At 42.0% G+C, this 16,225-nt stretch overlaps 1 protein-coding gene across 1 annotated transcript in view; it reads left to right on the forward strand.

Annotated features, from left to right (window-relative positions):
• The window catches only part of LOC122943767 (calcium-activated chloride channel regulator 1-like), a 66,295-nt gene that overhangs the window by 16,406 nt on the left and 33,664 nt on the right, over positions 1-16,225 (forward strand). The window contains 4 exon segments of the mRNA XM_044301784.1: positions 8,208-8,316; positions 11,975-12,152; positions 12,241-12,465; positions 13,551-13,775. Coding sequence (XP_044157719.1) covers positions 8,208-8,316; positions 11,975-12,152; positions 12,241-12,465; positions 13,551-13,775 — 737 coding nt within the window.

Here is a 16,225-nt window from a genome sequence, read left to right on the forward strand (position 1 = left end):
ATTTCCAGAATGGGGCCTTGTAGTGAAAGGAGCGCAAACACACATGCACCACCCTCCAATCACCGCTAAGGAATGGCCGTAAATAGCTGAGCGCACTAACTTGGCTATTATGGAGAATATGCCACTCATGTGAGGTGTGATGTCCTTCACTTTAAGGGCCCCATTTTGGAGATATCAGTTGGTTCCAGAGGTAGGAATGGCACTTATCTGACATTGATGGCATAAACTAGAAACATGCAATCACTGTCTGAGATGAGATATTACCAGTGGCGTAACTAGAGTTCTATGGGCCCCAGGGCAAACTTTGAATTGGGCCCCCCCGCCCGCCCACTATAGGTTTAAATGCGTTGTAGTTTTTTACCCCCTCTATAAATATTTAATTTTTTGCCCAGTATATTTCATGATTTTGCCCCCGAGGGGGACGCACAGGGGCTGGGGGTGCATGGGACGCACAGGGGCTGAGGGTGCATGGGACGCACAGGGGCTGAGGGTGCATGGGACGCACAGGGGCTGAGGGTGCATGGGACGCACAGGGGCTGAGGGTGCATGGGACGCACAGGGGCTGAGGGTGCATGGGACGCACAGGGGCTGAGGGTGCATGGGACGCACAGGGGCTGAGGGTGCATGGGACGCACAGGGGCTGGGGGTGCATGGGACGCACAGGGGCTGGTGGTACATCGGACGCACAGGGGCTGGGGGTGCACAGCACAGGGGCTGCTGCAGGTGGTGCACAGCACAGTGTGCTGGGGGTGCAGGCAGTGCACAGCACAGGGGCTCGGGGTGCGGCGGGTGCAGGCTGAGCTCAGCCCAGGGGCAGGTCTTATTGCAAACAGGACAATGTGCTGCTGCTGCAGATTACTGGGGAGGGACTGGCTGAATGAACCAGATCGAGTGTGGTGGCTGCTGGGGCTGTCGGGATGGGGCTGGCATCGGCTGCTTGTCTGCCTCTCCCGGCTCTACTGCACCGGGCCCTCTCTCACCCACAATGTCTGGACTCCAAACCCCCGGTCCGCCAGCCGCATGAGCTAACCTTCTGCATCCAGTACAAGGATTTTGGCTGCTGCGACTCGCGTGATCCCGTGAGACCCGGAGCTAAGGTCATGGGTCTCGCAGGATCATCTCAGCAAAAGGTGCAGCGCCGGAGAGGGTATGGGTGGGACGCCGCCAGCCAGGCACAGGGGTTCGGACTGGTCGTAAAATCCACTTGCGGCAATTTGCGTTGCTGTGGAGCACCCCCCCCCATCCCAGCCGGCCCGGTAGCGGTCACAACCTTTGCGACTGCGATCATTACGCCCCTGGCTATTCCCTTTATGTTTATAGTCACAAAAAATAATATCAATGAATCTTGATTAGGTCATATAAAACAGACACAAAACCAATTATTTAAAAACTATTAAATTGTATACAAAGATATCTAGGGAGAGGTTATATGAATAACAGCAATAACAACAAATATACACAAACAGCACAGTACATAACAAAGTCTGATAATCTGTATCCCACCCATAAAAATCGTTATTAGTTCACATGATAAAAACTGTTAAAAATAAGTTTGCAAAAAATGCAACATCATTGGAGGAAGAGGAACACAGACAGGACTGGCAATATTAGCTGTATGCAGGTATGTAAACAAGAAATTGAACTATGCAGATAAAAGGCTAATAAGTAAGTTCAAATACAATCACAAGCCTAACACAAGGATCTGTTCCCATTTATGTTACAATTTATCTGGCAGCAAGCAGCTACAATCTTGACTGATGGTAACGCATTAATAGTGCTGCTATACATTATATATACAGTATGTCAAATGGCACGCTAAATGGCACCAATGAAGTCTTTACATAAATACTACCAATAGTTTAGCAAAACTTTGATTTGCAACAAATCCGAATTGCCTCGCACTTCGTGGTAACTAATCAGTTTTTCCTAAAATGGCGGCTGTACCTGTTAAAGTGAAAGTAAGAAGCTTGGGAACGCAAGATCACCTATAATGCCATGCAGCCAGTCAATCCGCAGATAGCCATCCCCTGTGATGTCACAGCCCCATAAAACCCTAATCCAGCGATCTCTCTGCCATTGTCTTGTGAGCTGAGCATAGGGAGAGACATGGCAAGCGCTCATGTGCTATGGACAGTGTTATTGAAAATGACTAATAGAAGAATATTGGAGAAGGTCAGTGCAGGGAGAGTTTAGGGAGACTTATGCTGCATCCATTTTATTTATTTCTACATCAGCCGTAAACTAAGATATGTAATTCAATACCAATAAGATGGAAGCCTTTATTATTCCGGTGTAAGCGTGCCAACCAACACCATTCAGTCTGCACCCCTTAGGGGGACCAGGTCTTAATGAAGACCATCCTCAACGTTTGCTGGCTTTACTTCTTCCATATCATCCTTCAAAGTCTCCAAATCCTAGAAAAGTCAGCAAGATGCAGAGAGAGGAAGAGATGGATGTTCCTGATGACATATTCCTATCGATATTAGATGATGTGGAAAAGGAGGAAAAGCAGATGGCAGAAGAAGGGCTCCCACCTGTAGGGCAGGAGAGCTCTGGGGTTGGAGAAGTGGGTATGCCAAAGCTGATTAATATTCTGTTTTTACTGCCAAATAACCTGACAGAGATTGCACGAAAGAACAGCAATAATATGCATATTGTGCCCCCACCTAACCAGCCAAACCTCATACCAGCAACAGCCCCAGTTGAAAGGTGCCGTGCCATTAACAATGAAGAAGAACTATAACATGTGGTTTTCATTATTATAGGGTATGTACACCTTCTGAGGCAATTTTTTTTTATGATTGCATTTTACTCTACTTAGGCTAAACTTGGTCTTTATTAAAAATATTGAGTTGTCCTGTCACAAAGCGTTAACTGTTTTTCTAGCTGTGTGAATGGTACTTTCACTTTGTTCCATCATCTAATAACCCTTATGTCTAATTTACTAAGAGGTCATAAACACTTATTTAAGCCACATTCTTGAGTAAGATAAGAACGGATCTATAATGAGTGTTTATAATGTCAGAGAGCAGAAATAAGGAGCTCTTCAGATTAGCTAGCTGACGGAGCAGAAAGAAAATTCAGATCCCTCTGTTAGAGCATGTCAGCTCTGTACAGAAAAAAGGGCTCCATATTTTATTAAAGACCAATTTAAAAAAGATTTTTAGCTCAAAATGATTACAATGCAATAATAATATTAATAATAATAATAATAAAAAATCCCCCAAAGGTATACATAGCCTTAAAATAAAAGGCAGCTGTGGGCTAATTAGCCACGCGGTTCTTCACCGCAGCATGGCCAGAACCAGCCCACAGCACAGCTGCTCCATCTTGCCATACCCTAAGGCAGAGTGGCCTCGGTATACCTGATTAATAGCGGATCGTGATTAATTAATTCGTAACTAATCAAATTTCTTGGCTAATTTTGGCAAAGTTGCTGAATCTAATTTTTCTAATCTTTGCTCATCTCTAACTACCACCATACTGTACACATAAATAATACAACTGTAATTTGAACATAATACCATAATACTATACATGTAATTAATTCCCCTGTGGCTTAGATAAATGCAGTTTAAACAACTATACTGTACACAAAAATAGTACCATAGTAACAGTATTTGGTGGAGAGCGCATTAATTGCTGTGAGGCAGCTTAATATAGGCCATACATACTCCTCTGCAATTCTGGGGAAAAGGGGATGCAAATGAGTTCTTAAAGGGGTTGTCCAGGCTTTTTAATATTGATGACCTATCCCCAGGATAGGTAATCAATTACAGATTGGCGGGGGTCTGACACCCGGCACCCCCACCGAACAGCTGTATGGGGAGATGACACGCGCAGTGACCACGTGCCATCTCCCTTCTGTCTTCCTGCCCGCTGCTGTCCCTTAGACATACAGCAGCAGACCGGAAGAGATGAACAGTTCTTCCTGTTGATAAACAGATTATAACAATACAATTAGACATTTTCATTGATAACTACAAAGTTTCTTATGGTAATACTTGTAATATTGATTTATGTAAAGTTGTTTGAAAAGTTAGTGACCATCTGCATGGTTAACACTAAAAGACATGGAGAAATATTATTATTGTCACTAACCCCTTAAAGAGGTTGTCCGGTCCCAAAATCAAATTTATTTTTTATGTGCTCCTAACACCCCTCACCAATGCATACATATGCCCCCAATACCTGTTTTTCATGTCCGAGCTTTCCTTCCCCCCCCTGGAAGACATCACATTATCCTGGCAGATCTGTTTACTTTCATCCCTTCTTGTTTTGTTGAATACATAACTTTATTGATACACAAGCCTGGCTGCACTGCACAGAGATGAGTCACAGGCTGGCCACGCCCCCCACACTGCTCTGCCTGCAGCAGCTACTCCATCTATAACTCCTGTATCCATCTTTCTGCACCCAGACATGAATCTACTTCTCACTCAGTGTCTAAATCCCATCACTGACCATCCACAGGTTCTGCCCTCACATGTGTATCTAATCCTATCCTGTGTGATACAGCCTGCTGAGCTGTGTATCTAATCCCATCACTGACCGTCCACAGGCTCTGCCCTCACACGTGTATCTAATCCTATCCTGTGTGATACAGCCTACTGAGCTGTGTATCTAATCCCATCACTGATCGTCTGCAGGCTCCTCCCTCACTATCTCCAGAGTGTGAAAAACAGCTTGAATCAGCAAGCCTATCCAAACACATCTGTATCTAATCCTATCCTGTGTGATACAGCCTGCTGAGCGGTGTACCTATTCCCATCACTGACCGTCCACAGGTTCTTCCCTCACTTTCTCCAGAGTGTGCACACGACTGTATCCATTTTGCGATCCACATTTTTTGCAGTCCCATTGAGTTCCATGGATTTGAGGTCCTCATTTTGAGGACCAGAATAGGACATGTTCTGTCTTTACTGGAACTTACTGGTGCATATGAATTTTTGATCGCTTGCTATTACACTTTTTGTGATGTAAGGTGACCAAAAATTGTTTATTTAGCACAGTTTTTATGTTTAATTTTTTACGGTGTTCATCTGAGGGGTTAGGTCATGTGATATGTTTATAGAGCTGGTCGATACGGACGCGACGATACCTAATATGTCTATATGTCTTTTCCCAATTTTTTTTACAATTTTTTTTACTTTCTTTTTGGAAAAGGACGCTTTTATTATTATTTTTTTTTGTTGAAACTTTAAAAAAAAATTGTAAAACTTTAATTTTATAAACTTTTTTTTTTCACTTTATTTTTTGTCCCACCATGGGACAGGGTCTGATCCTTGTTTCAGTACAGCACAATATATGTGTATTGTGCTGTTTTGAACTGTTAGTGTCTTACACTCTAGGACGCTAACAGTTGCCTAGGAGACCCAGCCTCGGGGCTGGGCCTCTTAGGCTTCCGTACATGACAGGCCCCAAGCCTTGGAATGGCTTGGGGCTTCCATGGCAACCATCGAGTCCCCACCACAGCAGCGCGGGGACTCAATGCATGAGGTGAGGGAGCGCAAACCTCCCATATGCCGCGGTCAGCGCTGACCGTGGCATATGAGGGGTTAATCCACCCGCATCTGCGTTATTGCCGATGCTGGTGGATGCAGCAGGGATCCAGCTGTCAGTAACCGCCGGATCTCTGCTGCTGACCGAGGTACCGCACGCGGTGGGAGGAACGACTGCAGGACGAGAGCGCTCGTCCTCCAGCGCTAAGTGCCGGCGTTTGAGGACAAGCATTCTCGTCCTGGGTCGTCACAAAAACACAACGAAAAGGGTCTTCTGCACTGATAGGAATTAAAATATCTTAAAAATGTTTTTGAAAGGTATATGCTATATGGTCACAGATGGAGGATTATCCTTTCTTTGGGTATAGCGTAAATTTATGCAATATATATCTTAATGATGATATAGGTTATCCTTTATCAGGATGCAGCCTGACTCGCAGTGATAATTTATACGGTGCTGGGGTAAGCTAAATATATAAAGTGCTATGTGCTGGCTGAGTATATACACTCACCTAAAGAATTATTAGGAACACCTGTTCTATTTCTCATTAATGCAATTATCTAGTCAACCAATCACATGGCAGTTGCTTCAATGCATGTAGGGTTGTGGTCCTGGTCAAGACAATCTCCTGAACTTCAAACTGAATGTCAGAATGAGAAAGAAAGGTGGGCTACAACAGCAGAAGACGCCACCGGGTACCACTCATCTCCACTACAAATAGGAAAAAGAGGCTACAATTTGCACGAGCTCACCAAAATTGGACTGTTGAAGACTGGAAAAATGTTGCCTGGTCTGATGAGTCTCGATTTCTGTTGAGGCATTCAAATGGTAGAGTCTGAATTTGGCGTAAACAGAATGAGAACATGTGTCCATCATGTCTTGTTACCACTGTGCAGGCTGGTGGTGGTGGTGTAATGGTGTGGGCGATGTTTTCTGGGCACACTTTAGGCCCCTTAGTGCCAATTGGCCATCGTTTAAATGCCACGGGCTACCTGAGCATTGTTTCTGACCATGTCCATCCCTTCATGACCACCGTGTACCCATCTTCTGATGGCTACTTCCAGCAGGATAATGCACCATGTCACAAAGCTCGAATCATTTCAAATTGGTTTCTTGAACATGAGTTCAATGTACTTAAATGGCCCCCACAGTCACCAGATCTCAACCCAATAGAGCATCTTTGGGATGTGGTGGAACGGGAGCTTCGTGCCCTGGATGTGCATCCCTCAAATCTCCATCAACTGCAAGATGCTATCCTATCAATATGGGCCAACATTTCTAAAGAATGCTATCAGCACCTTGTTGAATCAATGCCACATAGAATTAAGGCAGTTCTGAAGGCAAAAGGGGGTCCAACACCGTATTAGTATGGTGTTCCTAATAATTCTTTAGGTGAGTGTATAGATGATGCGTATGGGCTGAGTATACAAAGTGCTATGTGCAAGATGGGTACATAAAAGTGCTACGTGCAAGCTTGGTACATGAAAGTGCTACATGCAAGCTAGGTACACAGATAGGTAAACTGGATACACAGGAATTGTTGATTCAAGTGTACATAAATTGTTGATTTTTTAAAAGCAGAGAGTATTTAAAAGCAAGCTAAATACATATTCCAACTTGGAGAACTCCATTCCCGGGCAGACAGACACAGATGAGAGAGTATCAGAGCTGTTATCTGTAGATAGTATAGTGCTTTAGAGGGCTGATACAGGCAGAGAACAGAGCTTACATAGGACTACTATTCTGTCCTCTGCATTCTGACACAGGCCGTTCTACTGTGTCGTTAGGACAGATCCCATGTGAAGGATTCTTACAGCAGCCATTTTAATTTCTCCACTGATTGCCCCCTAGACATAATGAGCCATTATGCATAATTAAAGGCACTTAGGAGTTTATTAATAACACATTTTGTTTTCAATATTTTTAAGTGTTTTTTCTTTGTTTCCTGGAGAACCCCTTTAACCATAAGAGCTAAGGCAAGAATGGACACAGCTTATGTAAAAAAAAGTCATTACCAGATCCATGATATTTAAATGTTTCTGGCAGCTGCTAATATACATGAGAATTTATGTAACTATGTCATTTCACTATAGTTGGGGACTAGTGTTAAAAATTATGCAGCCTGATTCAAGAAGCTTTACCGGGAGTCTGTCACCAAAATGTCACCTTCTACACTACTAACATAACGCTGTAGCACAAATAAACATGATTTAAATGGTACCTTTGTTCTTTTCTTCTTGTGTTCATAAACAGTAAAAACTGGTTTTAATGATATACAATTGAGTGCTTGAAAGTGCCCAGGGGCGGAAATTAGGCAGTAAGTGCCTAGGTCTGTTTGCCTTCTGCATGCATAACTCTTTCCTAGACCCTCGTCTGGCCCGCCCTGCAATCATTGCGTCATCCTGTTGAGTGGCCGAAATTCTGCGCATGCTCGGTTGAATGCCAAGCTCGACGCCAGCTATCCCTAAAAGAATGCCGTTAGCCGGTGCATGCGCACTGCTGGGAATGGTGCCAATGCCCACAGTGGTCATTACAGTGCTAGTGCCCAGGACAGGCAGTAAAATACACAAGCTTCTCACCAATTTTGGTGACAGACTCTCTTTAAAAGAACAATTATCAAAAAAATAAAAAAATAAAAGGTATATTATGCTGTAATTTAAATAAAAGTTTTGTAAATTGATTTATTTTTATTATTTCATTTTTAGGCAGAGTGTTTGTCCATGAATGGGCACACCTCCGTTGGGGTGTTTTCGATGAGTACAGCTCAGATACACCTTACTATATTGCAGGAAATCTTAAAGTGGAGGCTACAAGGTGAGCTATTTAAATGCATATATTGCATGAAGTTGATAAACCTGGCACACGTAACTCAACGTTAGTTTTTATTTAGTACTTTTGTTTAATACATAAGTTTCACTGAAAACCATTTTTTTTTCCATCAAATTTTTTTTCTGGGATGTGCACTATTTTTAGGGTGAATATAATTTATTGTTTGACTTTTAGAATTTTATCACAGAGGCAAAGGGGAAAGCTATTATGCAATTGTTTTTGCTCTTAAATTCACGGTTGTGGTTGTGTTATGCATTATGTTTTGGTATTCAAAAATGTGAATATTTAAATTAATATAGTCTTCCACCCATGACAGACCTACCGTAGAGGTCATTGTATACCATATATGCCATGATAGCCCATTGTTAACCTTGGATTGGTGCCAATCTGCCCCTTATCACTGTCATACTCCTTAGAAGTGGTGATTGCTATTACGAAAACAGACAGAATAAGAAGTAACTCCTTGACATATCAGTAGGGTGTCAGCTGTACTGGATATTACAGCTGGTACCTGATGCAAAAGGCATCATCACCATTTCATACATTTGCAAAAAGAAAATCACAGTTTACAGATAATGATATATCAATTGGTGGAAAGGGGGTTTAAAATACCCAACTATTTTTGGTGCACTTGTCCTTTGCAGACCTATTTGTATCCATGGTAACAGACTACAAAAAAATAACTTCCTCCTGTCTGCCGACCTGCCAAATATAAGTTAGCAACAAGTCAAAAAATGGATAGAACTTGAGAAATCACTCATACAAAAAGGAAATCTTACATGCTCCTTGGGAAATAGGATTGTAAGCTTCTCCACTTTCAGTTTTCTAATAGTTGATTTTCTTATTGGCTATGTCCTCTATGGTAAGACATACAAGACATACAATGTTTAAATATACACTAAGCCTTCAACAAACATTGCATAGTAAAGATGGATGTAAGATACTTTGTAATACAGTATATCTTACATTAAAATGCATTTTGTTCCACTTATCATGCTCCTATCTCCCCCCTCCTAAAATGTTCATTCACTCTGAATTTTCTGTAAAATCATCTTGGTTTCCCAAGATGAACTTTCAGCTCACTGAAGGATCAAATTAAATGCTGCCAATTGAATTTTGGGGAGGGGAAGGAGAAAGGAGGAGCTGCAGACAGACCAACATGCACACACATGCTGCTCATAGACGTCTATGTGGAGGGGAGGGCAGAGGATGAAATGGAGCTGAGTGAAAAAAGTTGAGAGACACACAGAAGCTGCTGCAGTTCATGGTGTGTTTTCTATCTCCCCCTAAGTGCTTTATACACATTGATACTGCCTAGTATGTCTCCATCATGTCTTATATGGTCTTAATGCAGCTTCTGTGTGAGAGACATAGGGAGAAAAATCTCCCGTTTCCTCCATATATATTCTATGGGAAATAGCAGCTAGCCACCCACCAACTTGCTCCAGCAAAATTTAGGTTTAGAGATGGAGCCTACAGAGGTAAATTCAAACTGCTAAAAAAATGCATAGTGTTAACCTTATCTATTATCTAAATTATAGGTACTCTTTGAGTAAAAATATACTTATAGTATATTGCTTCAATAGTTGTTATGATGCAGATGTGCATCTGCTTTGTTACTTGACAAGATTAAGCTTGGGGCTTGTCTGAAGGGCCTTATATTGAAGGCCAAAGAATTGCTCCTCCAGCAATGCTTCGGCCTTCAACTTTTAACTCTTGTACAGGAATCTGCACTGCATTGCAGGGGAACCACCAGGCTGCTACTTCTTGGAGTATTCTCTATTCAAGTGACTGCTGAACCATGGATTCCAAGAAATATCAGTTCAAAGCACCGTGCAATCAGACAAAACTGTAGTCAGGGACAGGTCGATGTAAGGGCCAGCAGAGTTTATGCAATCCAGGAAATAGTCAAAGGTTGTGGTGGAAAGCTCAGAGTCAGATGGAGGCAAGCTTCAGGTCATGCTGCAAAGGGTCAAATCCAGGAAATAGGTATAAGTCAGTACATGGGCAGACAAATATAAACAGCACACCTTTGCACAAACCTAGCACATGCGCCTTCTTATAGAGAAAGGTGTCTTAAAGGGGTTGTCCGAGTTATGAAAAAAAATAATGTAGCACAGACAATCTGATATATAACTGAGCTAAGCAATTTTTATGCAAAAAAATATATATATTTCCTCATTTCCCTGGTTCTTTTCTGGCCCTTTGTTTACATGCAATAAAAACAATATCTGCCCCTCCCCCTGCTCTGCTAAGGGAGTGAATACAAGAGCTGCCCTGAGTGACATGTCTGCCTGCTGGGAGACTCTGCAGTATGTTGTATGTGTAGGACTACAAGTCCCAGCTGTATAATGACACTGCTAAGGGAGTGGATACAAGAGCTGCCCTGAGTGCTGGGAGACTCTGCAGCATGTTGTTTGTGTAGGACTACAAGTCCCACTTGTATAATGACACTGATAATACACACAGGATCTTCCCCCTTCCTTCTTGTGCAATGCTCTCTCTAGTATATCAACTCCAGTGCCCAGCATTATCTCCTCACTGCCTGCAGAGCTGTGCAGCTGAAGGGGTTAAGAATACTAGCAGAAAGTAGACGGCAGTGAAGGGGGGCGTGGCCAGCACAGTGACGTCTCATTTACAGGCTTCTAAACGACCTTTATCAGAGCAGGGAGAGAAGCTGACATCACAGGTCATGTGACCCTCAGTAAAATCTGAGAAACCAGCCCCTGGAGATAAAGTGAGTGAATTGGAAAGCTGTTACATTTGCTTAGTTAGGAACATAGAAAGAACAAAAAAATAACTTGGATAACCCCTTTAAGTATCCCAGGGTAGTGAGCCATTGGGTGGAAAAGATTAAGGTGCACACATACTGGCCTTTTAAGAAAGAGAGGGAGTGCGTGCCCTACGAGCAGTGAGAGGCATAGCTGGAAGCAAGCAGGCTGCAGCCTGTGTGGAGAGAGGCAGCAGAACTACTCTGGTAGCCTGGCCCGCTGGGTAGGAGGAGGGAGATGCAGGCAGATCAGAGCCACCAGAACCTGGGAGCAGGTGAGCAGATGAGCAGAGCGGTGGCAGTGCAGACCGGAGGAAGTCAAGCAGCTGGGTGTTCTGTAACTGATTGTGTCATCAAATAATACTCTCATCTGATAAAATATCAAGCAGCAAGTGCCCTGGGCAGTGTATCAGCTTCTCCTATTGCAAAAGGCACTACAGATTGCCTGGCCCTCAAGGCTTGCAAAAGCTATAATTCTGAAAGCTAATAATTGTATGGCAAGATTATTTAAATGTAGCACTGTTTTCAGATTACTTTATGTATTCAGCTGTCATTTGGTCAGTGTATGTCGGTAGTATTTGAGGGCTCTTTAGTACGTTTTGTAGTGTTTGGGGGTGGCAGCATGATACAGCACTGACCCTTGGGCACACTACTATATAGCAGTTATCATGAGACACTGTGGGTACCGCACAGGGTATCATTCAATGTAAGGGCCAGTTCACATAGAGTTTTTTTTAAGCTGTTTTTCACATGGAATCAAAACCAAAAATGTGGATTTTAAGATATACCCTAAGACTAGTCTTGTATCGTAATAGTTACGACATAACACATGAGAGTTAATACTAAATTTTGCATTGTAACTGTAATTTTTAGGTGCTCTGTTGATATTTTTGGTGAGAACAAAATTCAGAGATGTCAAGGAACATTTTGTAGGGTTGATTCGTGTAATTTTGACCCCAACACCGGACTCTTTGAAGCAGGTTGTCTTTTTGTGCCTGACCAGTTTCAGTTTGTCACAGAATCATTAATGTACATGCAGGCTCTTCCTGATGTAAGTATAAGTAAAGCCCGACGTTCTGTCATACAATGTGTAAGGCATATTCTATTGGAAGATCTGAGCGCTGTGATTTCTCTTTTAGATGACAAAGTTCTGTGATGGAAGTAACCACAACACCGAAGCTCCAAACATGCAAAATAAAATGTGCAATTCCCGTAGCACATGGGATGTGATCATGAGCTCCAATGATACGAAGTCCACAAATACAAATCCTGGCCTCAGTATTCCTGACCCCACAATCACACTTTTGCATTATTCAGAGAGAGTGGCGACATTAGTGCTGGACGTCTCTGGAAGCATGGCTACCGTAAGTGATCTCTATAGCATGTAAGGTCTCCTAATTATAGAATGTTTTCGATGTAGACTAACAGCAAAACCAAGCGTTTGTCAACATATACCTCAAATTTCATAGACATGTGTCGGAATAAAGCAATTCTGGGTGCTGAGAATGCCAATCTATAGAACAAAGGGGCTGCAATGCTCAATAGAGCGCCTTGGTCCTTTTGTTCTGTTGACTTCTTTTGGGAAATAAATGCTATGCCCCCAGAGTGTATGGCAGCACCTCTCCAAATCTAGAGTCTTCTGAGTCTATATTTTACTGTATCTTAGTGGAGTACCGTCAATGGAGGCAAACCATGCAACTGCTATGGGGACCTGGGGGAGTGGGGCCCGACGTTGAACTTCTTTTCATGACAAGAAAACACTGCATTTTCATGCAACTACCACTAGGAAGAGCACAATGCATCAGGATTATTTCCATTTCAGTAAATGGTAACTGTATGAATTACTAAGCACTGAACGCCCTCTAGTGGTAGCTGCAGGCAGCCAGTTTTGTAATAGAAGGGACGCAGATTTATCAATGTATTTTTGTCTGTTATCTGGTACAAGTACATTGATAAATATGCTGCTCAGAATTAGCACTATATTTATGAAGTACTTATTCTAGTGGGAGAGGGTGACTTTCTTATTACATTTTTTCAATTAAAATTTCTTCTGCTTAATAAAAAAAACTATAAATTAATCAGAAATCCAGGGTGTCGCATGTTGAATCCTGGATTGCCTGGTACTCATTGTTGCATGGGTAACTGGGTTAGTTAGGGGGTACACAATAAGTTTTGCTATGAGAGCTCTGTATGACCTTGATGTATCTATGTTGTGTTAGAAGAATTTACTGTCCTGTGGCTGGCCCACAGATTATTAATTTAATAATAAAAATGTAGCAACTTTCTACTATGTCAAGGTCTTTGTTGTCAGTTATGGGAGTATTCATGTTTACATCCAAATTCTGAAAACCTGTCTTGATCGTGTGACTTACTTTTTATGCACATGTGATTCGATAAACTCTGCAATATTTTCAATAAAAATGTACAGTAATTTTTTTTTTTTTTTTAGGCAAATCGGATTGGACGTTTGTACCAGGCTGCAGAAGTTGTCCTTATGCAAGTTTTTGAGACTGATTCTTATGTTGGAATTGTGACATTTTCAGCTTCTTCCACTATAAAATCACGGTTAACCCAAATAAAAAGTGCTGCAGATCGTGAGCGGCTAAAGAAACTTCTGCCTACAGTAGCAACTGGAGGAACAAATATATGTTCTGGACTTTTGACTGGCATTGAGGTAATGTGAAGGCACCTGCTCTCTGTATTACCATAGTATGGAAATGTTATGTCTAAAGAGGTCACCCCAAGTCAACATGGTTAAAATGAATGGCTGCCAGGAGCTTCCACAAGTGAAACAGAAGATTTAAAACATAATTGACTATGAGGCTTGTCTTTTAGAAAAATAAATGCCTGTTTAATAGAATAATATACTAAATAGGATAATACATATACTAAATTAAAGTCGAGGGTTCAAATGTAGACCATAGGATATCAGCTGTCAGAGGCGGCGTCGGAGTCAGTAAAAATGTACAGACTCCAACTTAAAAATGTATCCGTTATTAATATTGTGTAATTATTCATTAACTTTCATATCTATATTTAGAAATGTTTAGATATGTTCCCTATAAATATATGTTGTTCTCTCAATCTAAAGCCTTATTTATCAAAACCAGTGATAAGCAGGTTGTTCTAGTGGTGATAGATAAAAAGTTCTTCCTTTTACTGTGTTCTCTCCTGTCCCATATACTATAAACAGTGGTAAGCAGGGTGTTCTAGTGGTGATAGATAAAGAGTTCTGTCCCTTATACTATAAACAGTGGTAAGCAGGGTGTTCTAGTGGTGATAGATAAAGAGTCCTCTCCTCTCCTGAGTTACACCTGTCCTTATACTATAAACAGTGATAAGCAGGGTTTGCTGGTGGTGATTAAGAATCAGTTCTCACCTCTCCTGTGTTCTCTACTGTCTCTTACACTATAAACAATGATGAGGAGGGTGTTCCAGTAGTGATAGATTATCAGTACTCACTTATCCTGTGTTCTCCCCTGTCCTTATACTATAAATAGTGATAAGCAGGGTATGCTAGTGGTGATAGAGAATCAGTTCTCACCTCTCCTGTGTTCTCTCATTTCCCTTACACTATAAAATTGATGAGGAGGGTGTTCTAGTGGTGATAGATTATCAGTTCTCACCTCTCCTGTGTTCTCCCCTGTCCTTATACTATAAACAGTGATAAGCATGGTGTTCTAGAGATGATAATCAGTTCTCTCCTCTCCTGAGTTATCCCCTGTCCTTATACTATAAACCGTGATAAGCAGGGTGTGCTAGTGGTGATAAAAAATCAGTTCTCACCTCTCCTGTGTTCTTGTCTGTCCCATATACTATAAACAGTGAAAATCAGGTGTTCTAGAGGTGATAGATAATCAGTTCTCATCTCTTCTGTGTTCTTCCCTGACCTTTTACTGTAAACAGTGATAAGCAGGGTATTCCGGTGGTGATAAAAAAATCTGTTGTCATCTTTCCAGTGTTCTCTCCTATCCTCTGGTCTGCAGCTTGTTTAATTAATCCTTGGCATGGGCATGATCATCTAATCCACTGCACCCAAAAACTGGTTTTGTCAGTGATGTATCTCTTGTGGAGCCTGTCACTGGCAGCAGCGGAGCAGATGTTCATCCCCATGCCTGAGAGTAAGTAAACAAACTATGGACCAGAAGATGGACAGGTGGAAACCATTGTGCAGGACCAGAGAAGTGAGGAGTAGGTATGAATGATTCTTTCTATAGCAGAGGCAGGCTGCGGGTACAGCGGCAGTGGAGGATAAGAGTGGTAGTTATTACTCTAGCAAGGATGGTTGTACACATAGATCACAATGGCAATCCTTACACTGATGCTACCTAGGGCCGTGCAGTGATCAGAGGATGCACCCTTCCTTTCCTCAGGGCACACCATGGTGTTAAGGTTCCTGCCTGGTGGTAGTTTAATTTCACTTGGTGTTAGGTATTTTTTCAGGGTGTTATCCATGGGTGTGGATGCAGGTAGAATTGCTGGCAAATTAGGAGATCTATTTTCATTAAAGTGCAGAATAGGTATAGTAATTCATCTAACAGTATAAAGGCACAATTCCAACAGTAGTCCACAGTTCTTTTACAATAGAAATGTAGGGATGGATAGACAAAATATGACGAATTTCAGAAATTGTATTTTAATGAATATGGTTTAAGGGGGTTGTGTCCCTTCAGCAAATAGCACTTATTATGATGAGAAAGTTAACACAAGGCACTTACTAATGTATTGTGATTGTCTATATTGCTGGCTGGATTCATTTTTCCATCACATTATACACTGCTTGTTTCCATGGTTACGACCACCCGGCGGTTCATCAGCGGTGGTCATGCATGCACACTATAGAAAAAAGCACAAGCCTATGTGAGCTCCCATGATCGCAGCCACCAAGAAGTCCAACACTTTTTTATAGTGTGCAAGCACGACCACCGCTGATGGATTGTAGGGTGGTCGTAACCATGGCAACAAGAAGTGTAATGTGATGGAAAAATGAATCCAGCAAGGAAAGGAGGCAATATGGACAATCACAATACATTAGTAAATACTACATGATAAATGCTATTTGCTGAAGTGACACGACCCCTTTAAGTAACCTGATTACTTTCATAATAGACTTTATAAAGGAGC

Source organism: Bufo gargarizans, chromosome 7, assembly GCF_014858855.1.
Source record: "Bufo gargarizans isolate SCDJY-AF-19 chromosome 7, ASM1485885v1, whole genome shotgun sequence".
Taxonomy (NCBI): Eukaryota; Metazoa; Chordata; class Amphibia; order Anura; family Bufonidae; genus Bufo; species Bufo gargarizans.